Source organism: Protopterus annectens, chromosome 1.part1 (genome assembly GCF_019279795.1).
Source record: "Protopterus annectens isolate FY-2018-M chromosome 1.part1, PAN1.0, whole genome shotgun sequence".
Lineage (NCBI taxonomy): Eukaryota > Metazoa > Chordata > Ceratodontiformes > Protopteridae > Protopterus > Protopterus annectens.
In genome coordinates, this window is record NC_056726.1 from 532,474,933 (window position 1) to 532,499,113 (window position 24,181).

General features: G+C 41.3%; 1 protein-coding gene across 4 annotated transcripts in view; it reads right to left on the minus strand.

The window, feature by feature from the left end:
- The window catches only part of XPNPEP3 (X-prolyl aminopeptidase 3), a 1,069,913-nt gene that overhangs the window by 587,559 nt on the left and 458,173 nt on the right, over window positions 1-24,181 (minus strand). For all 4 annotated transcript variants that reach the window (XM_044076531.1, XM_044076539.1, XM_044076521.1 and 1 more), the window contains one exon: window positions 14,111-14,313. In XM_044076531.1, the coding sequence (XP_043932466.1) occupies window positions 14,111-14,313 (203 nt within the window). The remainder of the gene's footprint in view (window positions 1-14,110; window positions 14,314-24,181) is intronic.

Consider the following 24,181-nt stretch of genomic DNA (forward strand, 5'->3'; position numbering starts at 1 on the left):
CTGCCAGGATGTTAGCTGTTTCTGTAAGTTCGGTATATTTTGTACCGTTATGCAACAATTCAGAGCATATCTGGGTGTTTCCGCCCATGTTTCTGACATAACTAAAGAAGGCCTTGTGATTATCTTTAGTGTCTAGGGCAATTTTTCTTTCGAAACTGGCCTTTGATGATTTCATGAGGGATCAAAGTTTCTTGCTAATACTGATCAGAGATACCTTCCCTTTTTGGGATTTTGCTCTGTCATGTAGTAGCTTCCTCCTTCTGTTGTATAGCTTATTTATGGCCGGGGTCCACCAGACCGGTTTCCTGTTTTTGGAGGAGTGAGTCTTGGTTTTATTTGGGATAGCACGATCCATGCATTCCTGCAGGTGCTCATAGAATGCATTTGTAAAGGATTCTGCGGATTGGGCTGTATTATCCTCTGGCCCAGGAGCTTTGAAGGATTCCACCTCAGTCTTGAGAAGTGCAAAGTTGGCTTTTGAGAAATTCTTTACAGGGGAAATTTGTTTATGGTCTGATCTTGCCAATGAGGGGTTTACCTCTGGTGTGGAACAGAATCCCCGTGTTGGTGATGACTAGGTCCAATATGTTGTTCCCTCTTGTGGGAGTGGTGACCAGTTGTTCCATTGCGTTAGAGTTTATAAATTCAAGGAACCGCTGGGCGAGGGTGTTTGGGCTTGAGTAGTTTTCCCAGTCAATGTTTGGGTAGTTAAAGTCACCCAATAACAAAGTGTTTGAAGAGACCTTCACATTCAGCAGTGTTCTCAGGAATGCCAAGTGGAGTTCCTGTAAAAGGGAGGGTGTTCTGTAGCAGGCTACAAACTGAAAGGCAGTTTTCCCACTGTTAGTTGCACATGGATGGTTTCTGATGCTTCGTGCAGTGCCACTAACCTGGAGGTGTAGGTATCTTTGATGAATATAGATACTCCCCCTCCTTTTGTGCTCCGGTCCGAGTTTTGGGGCCGAAACACATGGTATGAGTTATAACTTGGTAGTGCTAGGGTGCTCTCAGGAGCCTTGAACCAGGTTTCTGTTACTGCACAGACATCGATTTTCTCCATACTGAGGAGAGTCTCGAGTGCGTGCATCTTGAGGTTTAGACTTCTGGCATTGAGTAGCATTACCTTTAGTTTTTTTTATCTTTGGGTTGTCTATGGAGGTGGGTTTGTCCTTTGAGCCTTGCCTAAAAAAGGCACTATGGGGGTGGCAAGAGCCTTGGCCAGTATACGGAAGCCTAAGGGTGACAGGTGCAAGCTGTCCCTAGCAAAGCAACGTGGCTTGTCGAGCATGTCATTCCAGGCTGACAGACACTGGATCCCCTTTGAATGACACCAATACTTTAGCCAATTGTTGAAATTGATCATTTTGTCTTTATATTGTGGCATCATTCTTGGGGAGGGCAAGATGCTACTCAAGGTCAGGGACATACCAGCCTGGGCTACATGGTTAGAGAGCTCCTCTATGTCTCTTTTCATGTAGTCCAGGGAGGTATGTCTCAGGTCATTCACACCAGCATGGACAATGACGGAGTCATACTTGTACTTGCTTTGGAGTGACCTGAGTGCTTGCGTTATGTGGCGGATCCTGGCACCCGACAGGCAACTTACAGTGACCTTCTCCTTGTTCAGTCGGGTGAGTGGGACATCAGTGTGCCGGACAATAGAGTCCCCTATAAGAAGTGTATTTGGTGTGTTGTTTGGCCTTATGGGCTGTGACTGTGAGGCACACTGATTTTGTGAGATATGTGATTTGTGGGTATTGTTGAGGGGTGGCTGTTGCTTGGACATGTGCTTAGGAGGTCTTTGCTGTTTAGGCAGATTTTTACTTACAGCCTCCGAGTATGTTTTTGTGTGTTGGGTATGCAGATGCAATAGGTCTGTGTGAGACTGGATTTGTGGTGTGGGTGGTTACCTTTTCCTCCTGACTGACTGTGCCAGTCTTGGGTTGAGAGAGCTCTGCCTCCAGTTTGGCTGTGTAACTGCATCTCTCACATGTATTAGAGTTTGTTGGAAGGAAGAGAGGGTTGTCTGTGTACATAAGGCAATTGTAACATTGCCTCAAAATTCCCAGATTCACCAGCTGGACTGGAGAGTAACATTGAAACTGACCCTTGGACATACCAGATTAGTATAGGGAACTGTTTTTTTACTGATCAGATTAGGGAAGGGAACTGATTTTTCACTTGATCAGAAAGGACCAATCGGGAGTCTAATACTTATGAGAAGTCAAGGAGGGTGTACTGCTTTAGTTAGTTAGTGTTTCCTTATAAGAGCTGAGCAAGTGCAGGGCTTTAGAAAGAGAATAGAGTGATTACTTTGAGAGTTTGAACAGTGCTAAGGGAAAAAGTGTGGAGCCTGGAATAGTTTAAACCTGTTTAGGCGGCGCTGCCCGATGCTGCTCAGTGTGCAAAACCGCGCAAAAAGAGAGTTGTAGGGTTTTAAGAGAGAGAGATCAGGGAGTTTAGAATTGTCCCAAAATGGCCAATAAAACTACAGCTTCTAGGTAGTAACCACTCCTCCAGGGACAGGCAGGCTGTTCAGTGTTAACCACTCCCACTGGTGAACACAGAGACTTCCCTTTAGCCCAAGGAAGCACTGGCCTTCTAGAAACTTCCAAACAGTTCAGAACAGCAAATCTGTAACTGAACTTTCTTAACTTTCAGAAAGTGGGAAAAAAGCAAGACTTTTTTTTTTTTCTTTCTTCTATAAGAGACGTTTTGGTGCATGGCAAGTCCTGAAAGTCAAAGGAGTTTGGGGATAGGTGCAACAGGTACTTTCCGTTGTGGAAAGTGCAGTTGTTGCCAGTATGCAGTAAAAAGTTTTGATAAAATTAATGAAAAGTATTTTACATGCAAAGGGAGATTTTCCTGTGACAGTACTGGGGTAGTTTATGGTTTGAAATGTCCCTGTGGTAAGGTATACACAGGAGAAAGTAAAAGAAGTTTCAAACAAAGGTTGAAGGAACATGTTAGGGATGTTAAGAAGGGCAAAGAAGAAAGTCCTGTTGCATTACATTTTAAAGAATGTCACAGTGAAAATATACAAGGCTTACAAGCTACAACTTTGGGGCAAGTACAACAAATGTATGACTTTGATATTAAAAGACAACTTTGGAAGTTAGAATCTACTTTAATTCTGAAGTTTAACACTTAATTCCATATGGAATGAATCAAGAATGTCACTGGAAATGTTTTCTTTAAGTCTGTGATTGGTTAATTGTTTGTAATCATGCTATTTAAAGACAGAATATGTGAACTAGGGATACACTCTGTAAAGGCTGAAGAGCCGAGGCGCTAGAGGAATCTGCATTTTATGCTTTGTATTTACTGCTAACCAGATTTTATTGGATCCTCTGTGTGCTTATGTTACCCGTTTTGTGGGACTACATTGTGGATCTACTACTGGACTGGACTGGACTGTAATTTTAATAAAATATAAAGGTAATCACTGGCTTCTTTCCTTGTGTGGTGGTGAGCTATTCTGTTTCCAGTTTGTGGTGAAGTAGGTATAAAAACAAGGTTACTACTAATGCACTAGGTAAACATTCTGGTAATTGTCATTTTAAGAAGTTTGTTTTTAATGTTTTAGAATCAGTTAGAAATCTAAACGGGGAGGAGCATATATATTTGGAATATAAAGAGCTAGTTGGATTAAGCTGCCATTGACTTGACTGAAAATAAAAATAAAATATATTTTAAGGATGAATGACTTCAGAGAAGTTAGATTATTTTTTATACACAGGCAGTCATAATGATTACATAGACAAGAGTGGAAATATGTATGTTTCAGTTGTGAAGAAGTCTTAATGAAAGATGAAAGCACTTAACTGTTTAATTTAGAGTTTTTTTTTGGTGTTTCTGTTGTATTTATAGTTTATTTTATTTAGTCATACATCAGTCCTTTATCTAAGATTTTTTTTGTTACATTTAAACCACAAATATTGGACCCTTTCTGATTCTCCATAACAGGGTACAGTGGAGTATAAGAATGGTTGCCAGAGATCATTAAGGTCTTAGCATCCTACTCACTCTGTCACGTCTCTCTTGGACTTGCAGATGGATTAACTTGATTCTAATAAAGGGGTATTCAAGACAGCTGCTTGGACATTCTTGTCAAAATCCATTAGGAAAGGCCAGATGAGACAGTGAACAGCAATAATGGACCCCTATGCACCATTTTTAATGTTATGTGCTAGGCACATAGAGAGGTTTGAATGTGTTGTAATAATCACCATTCTGGACATTAACTTAATCCTGTTTTCATTCTCCTTCAGCAACAGTCCCAATGCCTTGTTAAGCTCTTCTTCAAGGTCCTACTGGAAGCAAATACTATAACAGGAGTAGATAAGCACTCAGACAGACACTATACAGGACATGAACACATGCTTAACAAAATATTTCTGGGCCCGAGACTGACTACTCAGATGGTGAAGAAATGGATTCCATGATAATATTTCCCTATTAACAGCAATTGTCACCACAACAGAGTTAATAACCAGCGTCTTTACCAAAGCATCTCAATACTTGGGCACCCGAGGGATCTCTGGTCTAGTCTCTTAGGCACAGGGGCTACAACAGCCAGTTCCTTCCAGGTCCACTGGATGATAAGACAGACTTATCCTGTTTGCCACTGAAACCAAGCAAGAGGAGAAAAGCACCATATGGCCTTACACAAGATCCTGTTGGTGGTGTAGAGGGATGGCTGGAGCAACTCCCTTCTTACTCATCAACTGTTAAAGAGTTTCCTGAATTCAGAGGCATCAGGAGAGTCTTTTCAGTTATCAGTGCCTGGGTTTGACAGCTCCATGGGGGCTCCTCTTCGACAAAAGCTCATATAGTATCATCATGGGCAAGAAACCAAGGAAAAATAAAGACTTAGACATGCCCTGAAGATCCTGACAGTGACAATCCAAACTCCTGTTCTGTCAGGAATGGGTGGTGGCCTCACGTGCCAATAATGATTAAATCCTGTGAAGCAATCAACTCATCGGAGTCCAAATCTAAATCTCTTGCAGGTCCAACACAGATGCTGAGCCACATCACTAATGCATGAACACAGATGTCGTAGGAGCTCTACTGGCCGATGCTGTGGAAACTGGCATTAACAACAGAAAGACCTCCAACACAGAGATTCATCAGTGCTGATCAAGCTGACACCAACATTCTCAATGTTAAACACTCAAAAGTTGATGATGCTGAAATGTGTAACCAGGACAATGAGGCCACCTTCCAGTCATCAACTCTGAGAGTTGTGCCAAAGGAAAGGCTGGTGTACATGGAATTGGTGCCAGTGAAGTTGGTGTAAAAGGCAGTATCTGATCTTAAAACATTACTGGCATCAAAAAGAATTTTAGAGGCTCTTTGCAGTTGGTAGCTATCACCACTAATGCTCCAATCTGTCATAAAAATGAACTCAATCAGTGGTCAAGTGACTCTGAATCTAATGGCATTGACACAGAGGCCAAGGAGGAAGAAGGCCTGAGGCAGCAATTCAGGGGTCTCTATCGACCAAAGAGACTGAAGGGAATGACAGCAGACCCATCTTTATCTAGGCCTGAAGAAAGGTCTTCATCATCTTACTGAAGTCAAAGTCTACCATCACATAGCTCATAGAGGGTAGAGGCAGACTACGGAGACATAACAGATATGGAAGAGTGAGGCCTGGAAGAGAATTACCTACTCAACTCAGCTTCAGACAATGAGGAGACACTGTCTTGCCTTGACTAATGCAACTGGGGCTAATAAGAGGTTGACAATGAGACCCAAGGCACTCCACGTGAACCTGCAGAAGTATACCATTCCTTATGTCTAAATATGAAGGAGATCCAAAACAATTACTGAAGTGTCCTTGTCATCCAACCCAGGCCTTCTGGGAGAAGAGAAAGACGCGTTTCTGGAAGGATCTTTTTTACATTTCCCAACCTTCTCTCTGTCGCTAGGTTTTTGAAACTCAGCCTTAGAAGTTTCCTTCTTACTCCTAAGAACTCCATAAAGAGAGCACAGTGACAAGTGGTAGTAATCTTGTGCCCACAAAGTTCATACATTTTAAAACCTGAGCAACATTCCAAGCTTAATTCTAACAAGCTGTGACTGGAAACAATTCACCACCGCAAAAAAAAAAAAAAAAACTAAGCAAAGACATGAATAACCAAAATCAACTCCCATATATATATATATATATTTTTATTTTGTTCTACTTTTGATAGGTAGAGGCCAGTATACTAACTTATATACAGCACAAACAAATTACTGGTAAACAACAACTATTAACCTAGTATTTAGGAAACAACATTACTTTGCATGGAAGCACAGACAAAATGGGCATGGAAACACCAAGTCCTGAGTGGGAGGGGGAAAAATAAAAAAACAGCAATTCTAGCTTTGAAGATAAAAAAAAAAAAATGGAAGACTCTGACCTGAAAAGCAAAGAATTAAAGAATGAAGCAACTTGCAGAGTACTACAGCAAGGTAGAAAAACTGATGCAAAAAAGCACTAAACACTGCAAAAAGCAATAAGATTGGAGACCTAGGAAGGGCGCCTCTACCTGCAAGGAAAGGCAGCAACACATACCTGAAGCCTGAAAGGAAAAGCAGAGCAGAGCATCATGGGACAGGGTAAAAAAACTGGAGGTCTGTAAAACTGATGGTGTTGACAAGATATGAGCCTGCGGCTAAAGTCCCATAGTGGAAGAAGAATGACAACACTTAGATATACTAGCTCCTCAGTGCCAACATAAACAAAGCTGCAAAAGAACTCTATAGGTGGGTATGTGCAAGTATGAACCTTCAAAGTCTTAGCTAACTCAAAAGTTATCCTTTATGAGCAGAAGAAAAGGCAACAGGGGAAAGCATGTTAAACTTTATAACTTTTTTGTTACCACAAACCTTTTTTGAACTTGTCAGACCTAAACAGATCTCCTTAAATTCTCTTTCTTGGACATCAGAAAAAATTCTGAGTAGTGCCCCTTTTCCCTGCTCTGACTGCAGCATCTTTTGTACCACTTTTCAGTCTAGCAACTGGTGCTGAACATGATGGGCCAGTTGCACACCATTCCTATGCACAGGAAAAATGCCTCTGATAGGATGGAAGTGTCACAATGCTGTTGCCCTACCTGCTAGATCTATGACTCTCTGCCCTTTTGAAAATAGAAGACCCTCCACTAAGAAAGCTTGAAAGGGTCTGATGAAAATTGATGGAAAGACTTGAGGGGATAGTGAGAGCTGTTGAGACAGTGCAATGGTTGAAGGGATTAGTGCTGCTTGTCTTCATCCCTGTTTATCAGTCTGCACAGTTTTGCCCTGTCAAGATCACTGCCTCTTCCTTTAACAGTAATGCCCCCTTCCTGTTTATCTAACTGAGTAGTGATCCTTCTAGAAATCTATGGACAGTCTGGGTACTGGGGATGTGAAGTTGCTTTATACATATTAACATTTTGCCCTTCTCCCCCAGGTTCTTGAAGCTCTCCTGCAAAGGTAGGGCAAACATCAGCAGCTTATCTGGTAAACAGACATTCAAAAGCTGTTGCTTTACAGCCTTATGAAGAAGTTGGCACCTGCACTGCGCATGTAATCGTATAACTGTCCCTGATGCTGCTCCCCTAGTGCTGGTATCCACAGCATCACAATCAAACTTTGTGAAATGCTGGTCCAGTCTGACAGATGTGTGTAAGCATAACAGTTCTGTTTAAATTCCCCCATCTGGTTCCCAAGTGTCCCACTAGTAATGGATCATGTGTGTCTGACAGTTTTTAATTTTAATTTTCTCTGTTTACTGTATGAGTGAATTGGTCATTCCCGAACCCTTTATAGTCACAACTTGGGTCATAAATGCAACATACATATGGAAAATTTAGTGTAGCCAACCAAACAGCATACTTCACCTGGATAGCTGTTTAAAGCTTCTTCTGTTTCTTCCCTAGGCTTCTGTTATTTAACTGTATATATTTTTTCAGTGTTTTGCCTATTTTAAACAATTGTGGGTGCATCCGGTTTATTTTTGTTACTCTAAATTACTGGAAGCCATATTATGTACCAAAGACAAATCTGCTTTTTATTGAACAGCTGCAGGGTTCTTCCCAGCTGGAGTTTTCTCTTCTCCTTTTCTAGCTTATTTTCTGTTACTTTCATCAAATGTCTTATTTGCTGGCACCCAGGCAGTGTAATTACTAGCTATTAAATGAATGATATGTAATTCAATAACCTTGACTGGATTTTTTTCACAACTGCAGTTTTCATACAGGGAGAGCTCTAATCAACATGCTGATAAGTGTGCAACTATATGGGAAGTTTTCTTGCATTAGTTATATTACTACACCAAATGTTTCGCTTCATGACGATGTGTCAAAGGGAGACAAAGTCTTCCTTACCTGTATTACAGCCCACAGGGGACAGCAACTGATCTGTATAAGAGAAAGCTTCTTCCCTCAGTTCAGAGACTGATGACAACTCTATGGAAGGTGCCTTTTCCTCTTCTGCTGCATGGTCACATACAAAATAAAGGGCTAGGAGGCCTTTTTTAAGGAAAAGACTGCTCCTTGTCAAGCTGTTAAGTATGTTTTCGCAAAATATCTGCCCAACAAATATCGACTGGCAACTGGACCTTACAAGATCAGGCAACCAGCAGAAGGGTGGCTAGAGAGAAGAAAGTCAAACTGGGAGCAGAGCTGTTCAGGTAAAATTGATAAAAAATCCTGGGAAGAACAGGCCCTGAAGCAGATGCACTACTTGCAGCTCAGCTGCAGATGGAGAGGATCTGCAGCAACATCTGTGAATGCCTGGAAATCAGCACATGGTATGGCATAGTTAAACATAAGAAGCTTTCTAGCACCTAAGAATGGGAGGCCTGATGTCTGCTGCTACTGGGTTCAGCAGAGGTACAGCAAAGACGCAAGCAAATTTGCAAGTCTCTGTGTTCACTTACAAAGACTTCTGAAGTGTTTTAGCGATGTTTCAACTGAATCCAGAACCGTCCAAGCTAAGCGAAGACTATTTCCTTGATTTACTGCAGTTGTACTTGCTTTATATAGTGATCACTACTGTTTTAGAGCATTAAAAAAAAACATTTATTTAATGTTGTGTACATACAATCATTTCTCTGTTTGTTGTCTTTTCTAATTCTGTTTGCCTCCAAATCACCTTGCAGAAGGGTGCATTAGCCAGGGACTTAGTTGTTTGGCGGTAGTTGTTTAATCTGCATTTGAGAACGGCTTTTGCAGTGCTTTTACATTAAGAAACTCCAGTATCATCCATCTTGTGACAGAAGGTGTTTACTTGGTCTCTGAGTTGGGAAGCACTCCAGGGAGCTGAAAGTGTAGTTGTTTATTGTCTACAGAGATTCAGTTTTCAAGTTTTTTTTCTCTGCTATAAATCAGGATGGAGCTGCCCATCGTGCAGTGTTAGTTAGCAGTGCCCTGTATAGTAAACTCCTAGACAGTAAAATTGTGTGATAAAGTTAGAATTAGGTCCGAAACCTGTTGAACAAACTACATCCTATTAAGTGACAGTTTGTCAAAATTCAAGGCTATCCCTAACCCTGGAACCACAGCTATCTATGCAGTATTATTCACAGAGTCTCTATATAAATATGTGAATGGCTGCATACAGGCTGCCATACCTACCAGAAGTAAACACAAAACAAACCCCAATGGTAGAATGGTCACCTAAACAGGGTATATAAGAAAAGAAGAAAATTCATGGCCAAAATCAGAGAGAACAACTCCCTTAAAGGAAAGTGCTCTCTTATACAACTAAATAACAAAAATAAGAGGTCTAATTACAATCACAAAGCCTTCTTCAGCTATGTCTGGAACTTTAAAGGGAACACACAGCAGTGTGCTGAACACATGAACAGTTCCACTCTCACTAAACAGGGTGACGACATTAAATCTATTGGTTGATGAATTCACTTCAAACGTCACTCCCCCCCAGCTTCACCAGATGAAATCCCCTCCAACATACTACCTCCAACTATTAGCAGGGACCAGGTGCTGACAGCACTCACTAAACCCAAAAAATACCAACACCACCAGTCCTAACCATACTTCTCAACTGTCCCGTTTTTCGCAGAATGTCCAGATTTTTGCGTCATATTTTCAGTCTATGCCTCACAAAATTTGTGATTTTGGGGGGATTTTTGAGGCAAATCAGTGAGGACTGAATTCACTAAATAATAACAGGCATTTGACTTTTAGACTTCATATCCCTCATGCATGCATGATAACACAATTCCTTTTATTCTAGCAACTTTCTAGGTTTATGAGAGCAATATTTAAAATTTGTCTCTATCTTTGGGACTTCGTCTCCCCATTATTTTTGGCTTTGCTTAGATTTTTTTGTGCTAAGAGGTTGAGAGGTATGGTCCAAATGTTATCCCTAGTTGCCTTCTGAACAGTGTAAAACACAGCCTATCAGGACCACTTGGGCATTCTTCAACTACAGCATTGAAACAGGCTAGGTTCCAAGTGAATGGAGGACTGCAACAGTCATTTCTCTCCAGAAGGGTGGACCATCAACCGACCCAGGGAACTACAAATGCATCTGTCTAACAAGTCTACTTGGAATTATCATGGAAATGATCAACAAGGACACTGGTAACCTAAAGACATTGGTCCCACCCTAATTTGGCCTTAAGGGAGGACCATGTGTACTTAACATTGCAGACTTTTTCAACGGGGTCACCAAGGCAATGGATAAAGGTAATACTGTGCATACTGCATATCTTGACATAGCCAAGACATTCGATACAATAACCCCACTCAGGCATTGTTGACAACCTCTTTGAGCTAGTCATAAATCCCTACATAATTCATGGATTTCCAGCTGGCTCACAAACAGGAGCCAAGAAGTCAGGCTTGATGAGACCACCACCAAGAGACTGGTCACCAACGGAGTACCACAGAGTTCTGTTTTGGGCCTGCTGCTGTTTGGCATCTACTTCTCAGAAGTCAGAACAAATGTTCAAGGACTCTGGCTCACCACGTTCGCAGATGACTGAATATTGGGAGCTATTACAGAGTCCCACTAAGACACCAAAATCTTGCAAAAAGATTTAATATAGACAAATGACTGCTGCCAAAGCCACGGCCTAAAACTCAATGCTAAAAATGTATTATAATGCCCTTTGGGGAAATGGTCAACCCAAAGTGATTACTCCACCGAAAAAACACTCCTATGAGTTCACCCAGTAGTAAGGAATCTGGGAACATACGTAGACAGCAATCTAGCCTTTGACCAACAGTAGCTAAGACAGTAAGAAAATCTTTCTATGTTGCCCAACTTATAGGTAAGGGTATGGCATTTAGGTCCAAGGAAGATATAGTATCCACTTTACTCAGCCCTCATCAGACCTCTCATTGCATACAATGTCCTCTTTGGCATGCATCTAACCAGACACTAGCAACAGTTGACAGGCTCACAGAGTTTTCCCACAAGAAGAATTCAGGGCATGCATACCCTAGCCTACAGTGATCATCTACAGACTTTGTCTCTATATATAGTTTCCTACAGGCTACTGAGAGGGGATCTTTGCCTGGCTTACAGCCTTCCTTAGACCCAGCCCTGATGGATTTGTTGCACATGCACAAAACAAATAGGACCAGAAACACTTGATCTAGGGATCTGAACTTCGCTTATGACAAACAGAACATGCTGGAGAGACAGATAAATATCCCAAAGGATCCCTGCATTATGGAATAGGCTCCCCATCCATAACACAGTTAATCGCTGACCCTATTCAATGAAACCTTGACAACTGGGTGGGACATCAAATTTATCACTGGTCTGGCTCCCATGTCCCTTATGTTCAGACGCCATCAATAAGAAAAATATTATCTTCTTAACAAACACTCCCCACCCACAAATCCTTAGTCATGCCCCCTCTAACAGGCCACTCCCAATGTACATGCCCATGACACTCGGGACACAAATGGTTTGGGGTGCATGGCTAGGCTTGTACGTGCCCTAGTGGTTGTTAGACTAATAACAACCTATGAATCCCAGGTCACAAACTGATGAAATGAGGCCTCACTGGACCTTGCAGCTCTAGATGACACAGTCACAACAGCCTCATGAGCTCTGCCGGCTTCCTTACCAGTCAAGCATTTTTTTTAACTCCACCATTGACAGCTTATGTGCTTTCTTTAGGGACTTTTTTCCAAGAGGAAGTCTAAGCTGAAGAAACCCCGAGGAGTGAAACAGTGGTGACTACAAGCTTGTGCTCCAAAACTGCCTTAAGATTTTTAGCTGCAAAACCTGGGTTGTGCCTACGAATGATCTATTGTGATTAGTGTACTACCCCCAGTAATCAAACTACATAAAGCTCTACTAAGAAGTATTTTCTGATGAAAGCCTTAACAGTCCTCACAGCCTAACAATCACATCATGTTTTTTCAAGCAAGAAAAACAAACACTCTAAATGGTAGACAAATGATGGAAATTGCCAGCAGGATAAATCAAAGAACGTTAAGATAAATAAAATGTAAATAAATAAAAAATACAATAAGACATAATGAACAAAACTAAAATAACAAATAATTTAATGTGAGAATAAGTTTTAACCCATTAGAACTATACCATATCAAAAGAACCACTTTCAACATTCAGCATATATTAATTATATTTTGTACACTTTGTTCCTCTGGCTCAAGAAATCATTTACATCAATTTAATTGAATTTAATCAGATACCTTAACTAAAAATGCACTGCAGCTAATGACAATAGGATCAACAGTCTAAAATCTGCTTCCCCGTTCCTGGTCACCATTAAATTTAACTGGAAGATGATTCTGAGCACTGTAGATGCAAGCACTGATTTTCTGGTAGATGCTCTGCATCTAGACGAGATTGCTGGGGAAAAGGAGGACTTTTGCATGAGACAGCAATTACTGGCTTACTTTTTACCTGACTGACTTAGAATACATTATTGACATGGACCCTGTATAAGTGAATAACCACACTGATGCAGAATCTGAATTAATAACTACTCAAAGAAAGAGACTCAGCAAAGATGTTCTGGTGTATTATTAGAAACACAGCAGATTTTCCAATATGCTCAACAGTTAAAAAATTAAAATGCTGACCAGTATCTGCTTTGTCAGACTTGAGGCTAGCCCCAAAATGCAAACCCAGATTTTGTAATCTTCAGCTGGTACGACCTCACCTCTTAAGCAGCACTAATCAGAGCTGCTCTATGGCATAAAGTGAAGGGGGGATGACCCTGGTTAGATTATCAACCAGGCACTACAGTGTCTGGCTAAGGATGTTTGGGAGTGAGTATTACCCATCAGATCTCCCATTCTGGAGTAAAGAAGTTAGTACAAGTCCTGCTGTTACAGTGCCACCTTTGAAAAGAACTCAATATCTACTCTATGCATGACACAGAGATTTGCGGGAGCAAGTCTAGCCATGGAGAGTACTGCATTCTAGTTGAACATTTCAGATGGGCAGTAGCAGCAGCATGCAATAGCACACGTTCAGACTAAGCTCAGCACAGTCACTAGAGCACAGCACCTGCTAGCCACCACAGGAAGACAGATAAAAAGCTTATACAAAAATGTCCTAATCACCACTTGAGGATAGTAGTTCTCACAGAATTATACTCTTCTCTCTCCCCTAGTGTCCCCCCGCATGCCTGGACATGGGGAAGAAAACCTAAACCTGTACAGAACGAAAACTCATAGGTCATGCATGACAGGAGAGAACTTGCTGTAAAAAAAAAAATGCAAAGAAATAACACAACTTTGAATAAATCTGGGCATAAAACAGAGAAAGCGTCCATGGAGAGAAACAGCATTCAAGCAATGGAAAAAAAATACCCATGATGATACCACATAAAAACACCTTCTGGAGAAGGACTAACTGACACCAGTGATACAACAAATAATCTTTACAGGCAGACCCCCCACTGTCAAATTACTTACTATGTACAGGGTGGTTCTACCTGGTGAAGATGAATTATTTTCTGTAAGCTTCTTGATGAAATACTCCAAAAGATAATAAACAGTTTACTGTTGCTAACTCGGCTTACATGGAGGACAGATTAAGCTTGAAGAAAAAAGGATTATTTTAATATCTTCTCAAAAGGAAACAGTCATTTTGGCAATGCTTTTAGGCTAACCTGTGAGGTGATTCTCCCTGCGTTTTTCATCAGTTCAATCTCTGCTTCTGATTTGAAAAGTCGGAGGTTCTGCACAAGGTGTCGGACAGCTCGAATTTTGTTCTTGTACTGAGATCTACTTTCTAGAAGGGGCTTCAGATAGTCACAATGCAACTGAGGATGTGTAGGTTTGGTAGCATCGTACCAAATGGTTATTCCTTCATCTTAAGAAAAACAAAAGGTAAATTGAGTGCTGCTTAGTAAAACTTCAGAGAGATACTGTTAACATAAACAATGGCAGTTCTTGCGGTGGTATACAAATACATGAAAAATTATCCAAAAAGAGATACAAAATGCAATGTTTTCATAAAGCAGATCTCAATAAATTGTATTTCTTAAAACAAAACTGAGCAAAAAAAGGAGAAATGACAAAAAAAAAAAAAAATCACAAAGTTAAAGTTTTTTATGCGCAAGTAAAGGTTTTCCAAAATAATTGTAATGTTTTATGGAGGTATTCACAGACCCCTATATCTCAAACACATAAATGTCATCAATAGATGTATTTTTAATGAATGCTTCAGAAGTGGCCACTGCTGTCATAGAATGTGCTGTAGGTATAGGAGGTCAGGCCTTACTACGGTCATAGATAGGTACTACCGTATCATCCCAAGGGTCTAAGTAAGCTTAGCCAACAAGGTCCCTGGCTTTCGCCACCCAAGAAAGTTAATTTATTGTGCCCCTGTTGAGTAGAGCCACAGAAGTGATCCCTGGGGTGTATTTCCTATTTCCCATCCACTCATCAAGATTTTTCTTGAAGAATGCTAATGAGGAACTTAGCTTTACATAGATGAGTAAGCTTGTTCCAGAGTATAGGAAGTCTCTGGGACAGAAATCTATCCCTACAACATGTCCTGTTTATTTTGGTGACCAGGTTTAGGTCCCTAGAGCGTGTAGCTCAGAGGGAATTGGGATTTTTTAGGTGTAGCATGTCCAACAGCTCTGGGTTTAACATAGCTTTATATGTTAGGCAGAGATCTCCTCGGAGTAGGTGATATGCGGCAGAGTAAAGATGGAGTTTTTTGAGACGGTCAGTGTAGGGCATCTGTTTGAGGCCAGTAATCCTCTTTGTAAGGTGATTCTGTGGCCTTTCCAGCTGCTGCAGATGTCTTGTGAGGTACATTCCAAAAGGGGCATTGTACTCTATAATGGGTCTAATGAGTGCCGAGTAGAGGGGAACAATGACCTCTTTTTTTCCCGGATGAGAACCCTTTTGTGATGAGGTGCACCACATAGAAGGATTTTCTGACTACTGTGGCAATGTGATTATCAAAGGAGAGACTACTGTCCACCTGGGTCCCAAGGTCTCTTATCACGCATTCAGCATTAAGTAGACTGTCGTTTATGTGGTAGTTCATGGGTACAGAGGTTTTAACAAAGGGGATGACAATGCACTTTTTGGCACTGAGCTTGAGGCCATGCCTCTGACACCAGGCATCTGTCTCAATGAGGCCCTTCTGTAGGATGTCCACATCATTTGGGGACCCTTCTGTAGGATGTCCACATCATTTGGGAACTCAACTATGGCTCCTAGTTTGCAGTCATCTGCGAACTTTGTTAGCCAGAGGCCTTCTGTGTTAGCCTGTACTTCAGAGAAGTAGATACCAAACAGGAGAGGTCCCAGGACTGAACCCTGTGGTACTCCACTTGTCACTAGTTTGAAGTCAGATTTGGAGTCTGCAATTTTTACAGTGTGGGTTCTGTTAGAGAGACAGTTGGCACCCCATCTTGTGATGTAGGGATTTATACCTAGTTTAGTGAGTTTAGCTGTAATTCCAGAATGAGGGATGGTGTTGTAAAAGCCTTAGCGAGGTCAAGACAGTCAGTGTGAACCACCCTACCCTCATCTACGGCTTTGGTGACTGCCTCAAAGAAGTCGATCAGGTTCAGGAGGCATGATCTGCCTTTCACAAACACGAACTGGGTGGGGTCCAGAGTTTGGAGGTTAGCAATGTCTTTATTTATGAGTTCCATGATGATATGTTCCATGGCCTTGCAGACCAGGCTCGTCAGGCTAATAGGGCGATAGTTCCCGGGGATCAGTGGTGGCTCCTCCTTTGTGGAGTGGGATAACTGTTGCAGTGCGCCATTCAGTGGGCACAAAGCCTGACGTGAGATTATGACTGAACATGGTGCTTAGGGTGGAGCCAAGTTTGTTCTGAAGTTCGTGTAAAATGCAGCCTGGGATGTTGTCCGGTCCCATGGATTTTGTGTTTTTGGTTTTAGAGAGTGCAGCTTTTACCTGTATAGATGTGTTTACAGGGACTCTGCATTCTTCCTGTATAGATATGGGCCCTTTAGGGGGTGAGAGGTGGGTAAAGTTAGCACTGAGCCTATCTGCCAGGATGTTGGCAATATCAGTTGGTTCTGTAATTTTCACACCATTGTGCTGTAACTCAGAGCAGATCTGGGTGTTGCCATTGAGATTCTTGACATAGATATAGAATGCTTTGTGGTTGCCCTTAGAATAAGTGGTGATTTTGTTTTCATAGCTAGCTTTGGAGGATCTTACAAGAGATCTCAGCTTCTTACATAGGCTGACCAGGGAGCTCCATCCACTCATGGGATTTTACTCCCTTTTGCAACAGTTTCTTCCTTCTGTTGTAGAGTTTGTTTATGGCAGGGGACCACCAGATTGGCTTCCTTTTTCTGGAGGATAGTGTCTTGGTTCTGTTTGGGATAGCACAATCCATGCACTCGTGTAAGTGCTTATACAGTGTATTTGTGTAGGATTCAGTATTCGTAACTGTATTGTCCATCTGCATAGGTGTCATGAAGTTCACCACTTCTGTCTTAATAAGCATGAAGTTGGCTTTGGAGAAATTTTTTATTGTGATTTCCTTAATGGTGGGTGGGGGCGGGATGCGGATATCTAGGGTGATTAGCTTATGGTCGGATCTGACCAATGAGGAGTTGATTTCAGGTGTGGAAATGTCACTCATGTTGGTAATGACTCGGTCTAGGATATTGTTGCCCCTGGTGGGGTGTGGATAAGTTGATCCAGGGCATTGGAATTTATTAACTCCAGAAAGCGTTGAGCGAAGGAGTTGGTACATGAGTAGTTTTCCCAGTTAATGGTGGGGTAGTTGAAATCACTTATTATTAGGGTGTTTGGTTTAACCCTAATATTTTCCAGTATATAAAGAAAAGAAGAATGGGAATCCGGGACCATGGTAGGGGATCTGTAGCAAGCTATAATTTGGATTGCAGTTTTGTCCAGAGTTAGTTGCACTTGGATAACCTTGGATGCATTATGCTGCACAATTAGCCAGGAGGTGTGGATATCCTTAATGAATATGGACACACCTCTGCCTTTGGTGTACTGGTCCACGTTAGATGGACTATATTTAATATAGCAAAATTTACTGCAATCTGAAAGACATCTAGACAGTGCAATGGCATCTTCTTTTTCAGCCCAGCTTGTTAAGGGTATATGAGATAACTCGCAGTATTTATTATTAACTTTGTTTCTGTCTAAGGAGAAACACTGTGCATATCCAAAAAGTGCTCTGCTCGAGTACACTGGTTTGGGAAGAATAATGGCAATATCAACTGACTGGTTTAAATTTGATTTAGTGGCTACTTCTGGCAAAAATGTCAGGCTTATGCTCAAGAGCACTCTATCTTTATGGAAGATCCGATAAGAAAGCATGACACATAAAGCCTATACTTCAGGCAATCTTTTTTGTGGAAGTGACAGCAACTACACAAAAGAAATTTTAGTTCTGCCTTAGTTACTGGCTCAAGCAGACATAATGTTAATTTTTCAAGAATGAAATACAAATCCCACAGAGGGTACTAGATCCTTAAATGGTGGCCTGACATGGAATGTACCCAAACTCTGAGTGAAGCTACAGATGAGTTATGAAACCCATGATGAAAGCTTGAAATTGCTGACAGATGGACTTCAACATAAGAATAGCAGTGTCCTGTATCAAAATTATGAGAAAGGCAGTCCAGAATTGGGAAGAAAAGGGATCAAGTTCCCTAGAAGTTGCTCAAATAGAATAATGCATCCATTTACTTTTATGTGTTTTCTAGTGTTGGGTCTGGGAGTAGAAATAAGGCAACCTTTGGCGTGTATGTGGCATATCTTATCATCACTGAAACTCAAGCAACCATGCAGTTAATTAGAGGGTGGAAGGCCCAGATGAGATATATGACGGGGACTAAACAAAACAGTTCTGAACAGCTTCAGTCTGACAGGATCCTCCAAAACATGAGGTCAAAACAGAGGGAACCATATTTGTCAAGGCTAAAATGGGCTATGACGATAACCCTGAACTTGTTTTGTTTGGCTTTATGAAGAATCCTGTGAATAAGGAGAAATTAAGGAGAGGAAAGAGGAGTCCTGGGAGCCACTGCTGTTTCTCTGGGATGCTTCCTCAGAAGAGAGATTAGGGAGTAGAAACTGCTATATTTAGCTGCTGTTGGGGAGGCACAAAGGCTGAGGTGCGTCTTCGCTCAGTAATTAAGTATTTTCACACATCTGACAAGCTGCGGGGCCACTTGTGTGACATCAGCAGACAATAGCGGACCATGTCAGCCAGTGAACTAACTTACCAAGAATACGGGTCATCAGACAGCAAACAGAAGAGACAGCCCATTACCACATTCCCATGGCTTCTCAACATACAAGGATAAGGCATCAGCTGTGACAGTCACTAAACGAAAAAGGAGACAGATCAGGCTGCCCAGAGTAAGGCTGGGGAAGTGGAGTCACCAACTGAGAGATCTTGCAAGTTCTGAGCAACCACATATGAATTTCAAGAAGATATATGCATTGAAACTTAAGAATCCATTTTAAAACTCATGGGACACCTGTCATGATGTATAAGATATATGGTAGCAGCAGATACCTCTGGAGTACTTCGGTATAAACCTGCTGACTGTGTGCTGAGCTAAAGGATATGTAGCAATCAGTCCTGAATGGAAGGAATACATTCCTAAGGAAAGCTGGCCTTGCAAAGAACAGTGTCTAGTGTACAGCCCATAAAGTTAAGGGTCTGCAAAAGCTGCATCTGAAACTGCAGTGTTCATCATGATTACTAAAAACTGGAGCAGTTGAAGGACAGACTCTTTTGCGGGCATCAATCTCTCCAACACTGGAGTAACTAGGAGCCAGTCATCTAAATGTCGTTTTCACGACCTGGAGCTTCTGGTTTGTTCCATCAAAGTTACGCATTTGGTAAACACTCGGAGTTGAGAGGAAGAATGTCAGAACCTGAAACTGAAAAAGAAAATGACTGGATGCTACCTAAAAGCACTAAAAGCAAAAAAAAAATCTTTCTTAACTTCTTAGAGATTTTTATATGCATAAGGTGGCCAAGAGGTCCATTCTCCTTCTGATGGGCAAGGAAGAATTAATCATAACATGACCATCTGGAATATTTCTTTGTTGAACAATGGATGTAGGCTGCTGAGATCTAAGATGGCCTGAGGTCCATGATCTTACCAGAAACTAAAAGATCCTGGAGGTATATCTGGATGGAAGTATAAGTTTCTGTCGCAACAATTAATTGATCCTACAGTGATCAAAACCTAACAGACTACAACCAAAACTTAAATCCACAAAGGACTGAAGAAAAAAAAAAATGTTTCCCCTGCACCCCCTACACCCCCTTGCCAATTGTATACATTAACTCTGAGATTGCACTATAGTGAGGAAAACGGCACATTCCCTGATCCCTACTGTACTAAGATCTTGTACGGACAAAGCCAGTAAATTACAATCAGCTGATATTCGATCAGCTGAACTCGTCCATGACTTTCCATTTCAATGGAAAGTTGTGCTCAATCTATCTTCTTTCCTCTTTGGTGGGATTGCCTGAGTATCCTTCTTTTGTCCGAGGTTTAAGACATCTTATTTGACTGCAGACTTCTGAGGGGATGGGACATCAGGAAAAGGAAGGGAGTGTGGACTGAGCTGCATATGAAATGGACAATGTAGCTTTGGGATATAATTGTCCTTATCAATCTGTCTTGCATAATGACCATCTACATGGACGTAAATATAAACAAACAGCTCCAGACTGCCTCCAGAGTGAGACAGTCTGGCAAGTCTTCAGGGAGCCTGATGTTACCCCACAAAGGAGATCCCTTTGCTTCAGTTGAAATAACCAGTTTGCCCTGACAATATCTTTCCCTGAGTGTACATCCACTCTGGAAATTAGCACCACAACAACAATGGTTCTTTCTAGACTGCAGTTTCTTATTCTGTTGTTGGCCATGCTTGGACCAATATTAAACAGGACTTGGAAGTGTTGTGGAGTTTTAAATTTGACACTATCAGCCATAAATGTTTGCCCTTCTCTTTCTCTAGTCTTTGTCTAATCTCCAGCTTGTCTTTTACTTGTGGAACAATCAAGTTAGTTAAATTAGAATGGCATTCGGGAGGATGTCTTGATATTCTCAGCAAAATTTCTTGGGTATGTGTAGGTGTGGCAGCAATAAAACAAGCCTTGTGTTTGCTGTCCTGCCCAGACTATCTGCAGCAGTATGTGTCAATTTCATGGTGAGGATGGAAACAGTGATAATGTCACTACCTGACAAGATATCTGTTTTTTCAATTTATTACTGACAATTGCTTCAGCATCTTGGGCATAGGATGTGCAAGGACACTCTAGAATCTCTGCTTGGCTGAACTCTCTTTCACAGCTGTTACCACAACATAATTTATAATGGGGGTCTAAATACAACTTCCAGCCTGAGGTCAGAGAAGTGTAAATGGTGTCCTAGTAACTGGAGCAACCACACTGGACTCTCTCTGTGCTTCCTGGATGACAAGGGAAACCATCTTGTTTACCTAGGGAGCCACCGGGAAGTTAACAGATGAGAGAAAGGCCTCCTATAATAACTCCTACAGACGTGAAGAGTATGATAGGCCATACAAGTTGTCCAGCCTTCCTCTGCATCATCTCCATGACCTCCCCAAACTTGAAAAGGATATTCTAGATGAGAATCTCCTACATTTCCATTATTACCATCTGGCACTGGTAACACCAAAGGGGAGTTGATGCATTTACTCTTACACAACCTCTATTCCAGTGTCCTTGGTGGGGAAGATTCTAATGATGACAAGGAAGATGATGAAGCACAGCTGAACCTTCATGATTGTTTTGACACTGGACATTCAATGCTCTGCCTTATTGTTGTAAAGATCTGTTTCTCAGTTCGAGGCTGGTATTATTGCAGGTGCTGAGGAAAGCCCATGCAACATAGTGTGCAGCACAGGTTGTGATGTCAAAATCAAGAAGGTACTTGGCCTCATATGGCATTGATGCTAAAGGACCACTTCCAGCAATGATACCAAAAGTGTAGTATCATCAACCAGCCGGTAAACATGAATTGTCAAAGCTAAGAGGTATGTCATACCCAAGATCAACATGAAAGTCATAAGAACAGAGGGCTACAATGCTGCGATGTCCAGTGCTTGAAACATAGCCAAAGGTATCAGTTCTGACACTTAACCCAATCCTTAAACCCAGACACAGAAGCTCAACCAGACTTTGCAACATCAGCACCATTACCCGCAGATGGCAGGACTGATATGGAGAGGTATATCCATGTAGACTCCAGCAGCTGCAAGCTGCTAACTGGCCTACTCTGGAGAGGTGCCGAGGCCACAGCAAATTAGGAGGTTGAAGAAAAGTAAACCTCTGGGACAGAGCTGGTGGATAATCTCAGGCTGAACAATTGTACAAGTGGACCCACCAGTAGATGGTTAGTGCTGTTCAGCAGGCAGCCTGATATGGTTATCAAGTGCCACAAGGAATTTATTTTTTTCTTGTTTCAGGGAGTACTTCTTACAAGTGTTCTTCTGTGATGACAGGGGTTTTGAGAACCTTGGACATATGCAGATTTTGTATATTTTTCTCTGGGGTGAAATTTGTACTAAATTTGTTTGGTAATATATGTGCGATAATTACTGGATCAGAGTAGGTAGTGAAATTATAAAAAAAAAAAAAAGTTAACTGCATTATTGGGGTATTATTTTGTAACTTCCTGACAAAAAAAAAAATTGTAATTATCCTTAGCTTCTGAAGCCAGCTTAAATTCATAGGAAGCCCTTGTTTTCTTGATGGCATTTATTAGCACCTTGGATAAACATTTGATGTTGACCTTGATTTATGGATCTTTGGTTTTGCTATATAGTCTAATGATTTTTTTTATTTGGACTTCCAAGATGGCTACACACTAAGTAACACCTTATTTTTAGCTCTCCTAGTGTGAAAAGAGAAACTCAGCAAAGAAAGTCAGTAGACTCGTGTTTATGGGTAATTTTCAGTAAAGGGCTAGTAAGTACACTGCCTGGATGCCAGAAATAAAGAAATACAGAAAACCTGGAAAAAATCAGCTATATAAAGTGAGGAAGAAACACTGACTGGGGAAAGTTCTGCAGCTATTTAGCAAAAGGCAATGCAACCTTCAGACGTGACTTCCAATAACCTACAGGAAAAAATAAAACAACTGCATACAGACCTGGTTAAAATAAACAAAACACTGATGAAGTATATCAACACAAACAACAAGAGGCTGGAAAAACTGGAAGGAGCTTTAAACAGATATTTAGATGAGATGATAAAGCTGCAAAAATAAGTGACTGAAATGAAGAATAAGAGACTGCTCAGGGAAGAGATGTTTCAGAAAAAAGAATCTGAGGACAAATCACATAGAGAAAACCTGAGATTTTCATCTATACCAGAGAAGCTGGAAGGAACAGGTTTGCATTAACTTTATGAAAGCACAAATAAGCAGCCGGACTGGTATTCCACAGCAGGAGTTGTTAGTTGAAAAGGCACATTGTGTGTATGCTCCGAACCTGGCAATAAGAAAGCAACCTAGACCTTTAATAGTAAAGATGCAATCCTGCCAGCAGGAGCTGATTCTAACAAAACTGTGGCAGGACACAGTACTAAAAGTGTGAGCTGGCAGACTGTTTGTGGAGAATGATTACTCACTGCACTCCAGACAGAACAGGAGCAAGTTTATTCCACTATTCAGGGAATGTCGAGATGGAGGTGTGAGATTCAAACTGCTGTACCCAGCTGTCTTCAAGGTATTCTTCCCTGGAGGGACAAATCATTTTTGATCAAGTACACGCTAAGGAGGAAATACAAAAGTTTGCCAACAGAAAGTAAGCTGTGAAACAGAAGGAAATACTGCTTCCTCTTCTTCTGGTAATAAAGACCACAGAGAAACTGTGCCTGTGAAATCATTTAAAATTTTTCAACGGAAAAAGTTGGGACAGAAGGAAGGGAGCATGAGAGTTGAATAGAAGAATCGAGAGTATGTTGGAAATGAAGTAGAGACAAGATTTTGGAGATGAACAGTGATAAAACCAGTAACTTAATATGGGATTACAATGCAATAATTATATTTGTGAAAAAATGACAGAACAAGAAAATTTGAAAATATTGGACTTTTTTAGAACCTGTTGTACTTGTGGAGGACTCTAAAGCAATATGCCCTACTTCATGTCATTAATGTTTGGAAAAGTGCTTTGGGGAGGGAGAAAGTTAACTAAGCAAAGATTTTTTTCTTAAATAGTACCAATTTTGTGGCATGTGGTTTTCTTTACATGCTATAAAGTTTTTTTTCCAGGTATTTTTAAGCATAAGCATTATAGATAGGCTCACCAGCTTAAATATAAACCCCTATGTCACTAGATGGGTTGCAAACTGGCTGAAGGACAAAACCCACATGGTTAGAATTGCTGGAGCCATGTCAGACTCCAAACCAGTTACAAGTGGCGTCCCACAAGGCTCAGTCCTGGGACCTCTCTTGTTCAGTATATATTTCTCGGAGGTACAGGCCAACACGGAAGGACTGTTGCTGACCAAGTTCGCAGATGACTGCAAACTGGGCGCCATAGTCGACTCTCCAGCCGACACAAGCATCCTCCAAAAGGGCCTTATAGAAACAGACAACTGGTGCCAGAGCCATGGCCTCAAGCTAAATGCCAAAAAGTGTATAGTCATCCCCTTTGGCAAAAACAAAGTGCCCACAAATTACCACATAGGTGGTAATCCATTA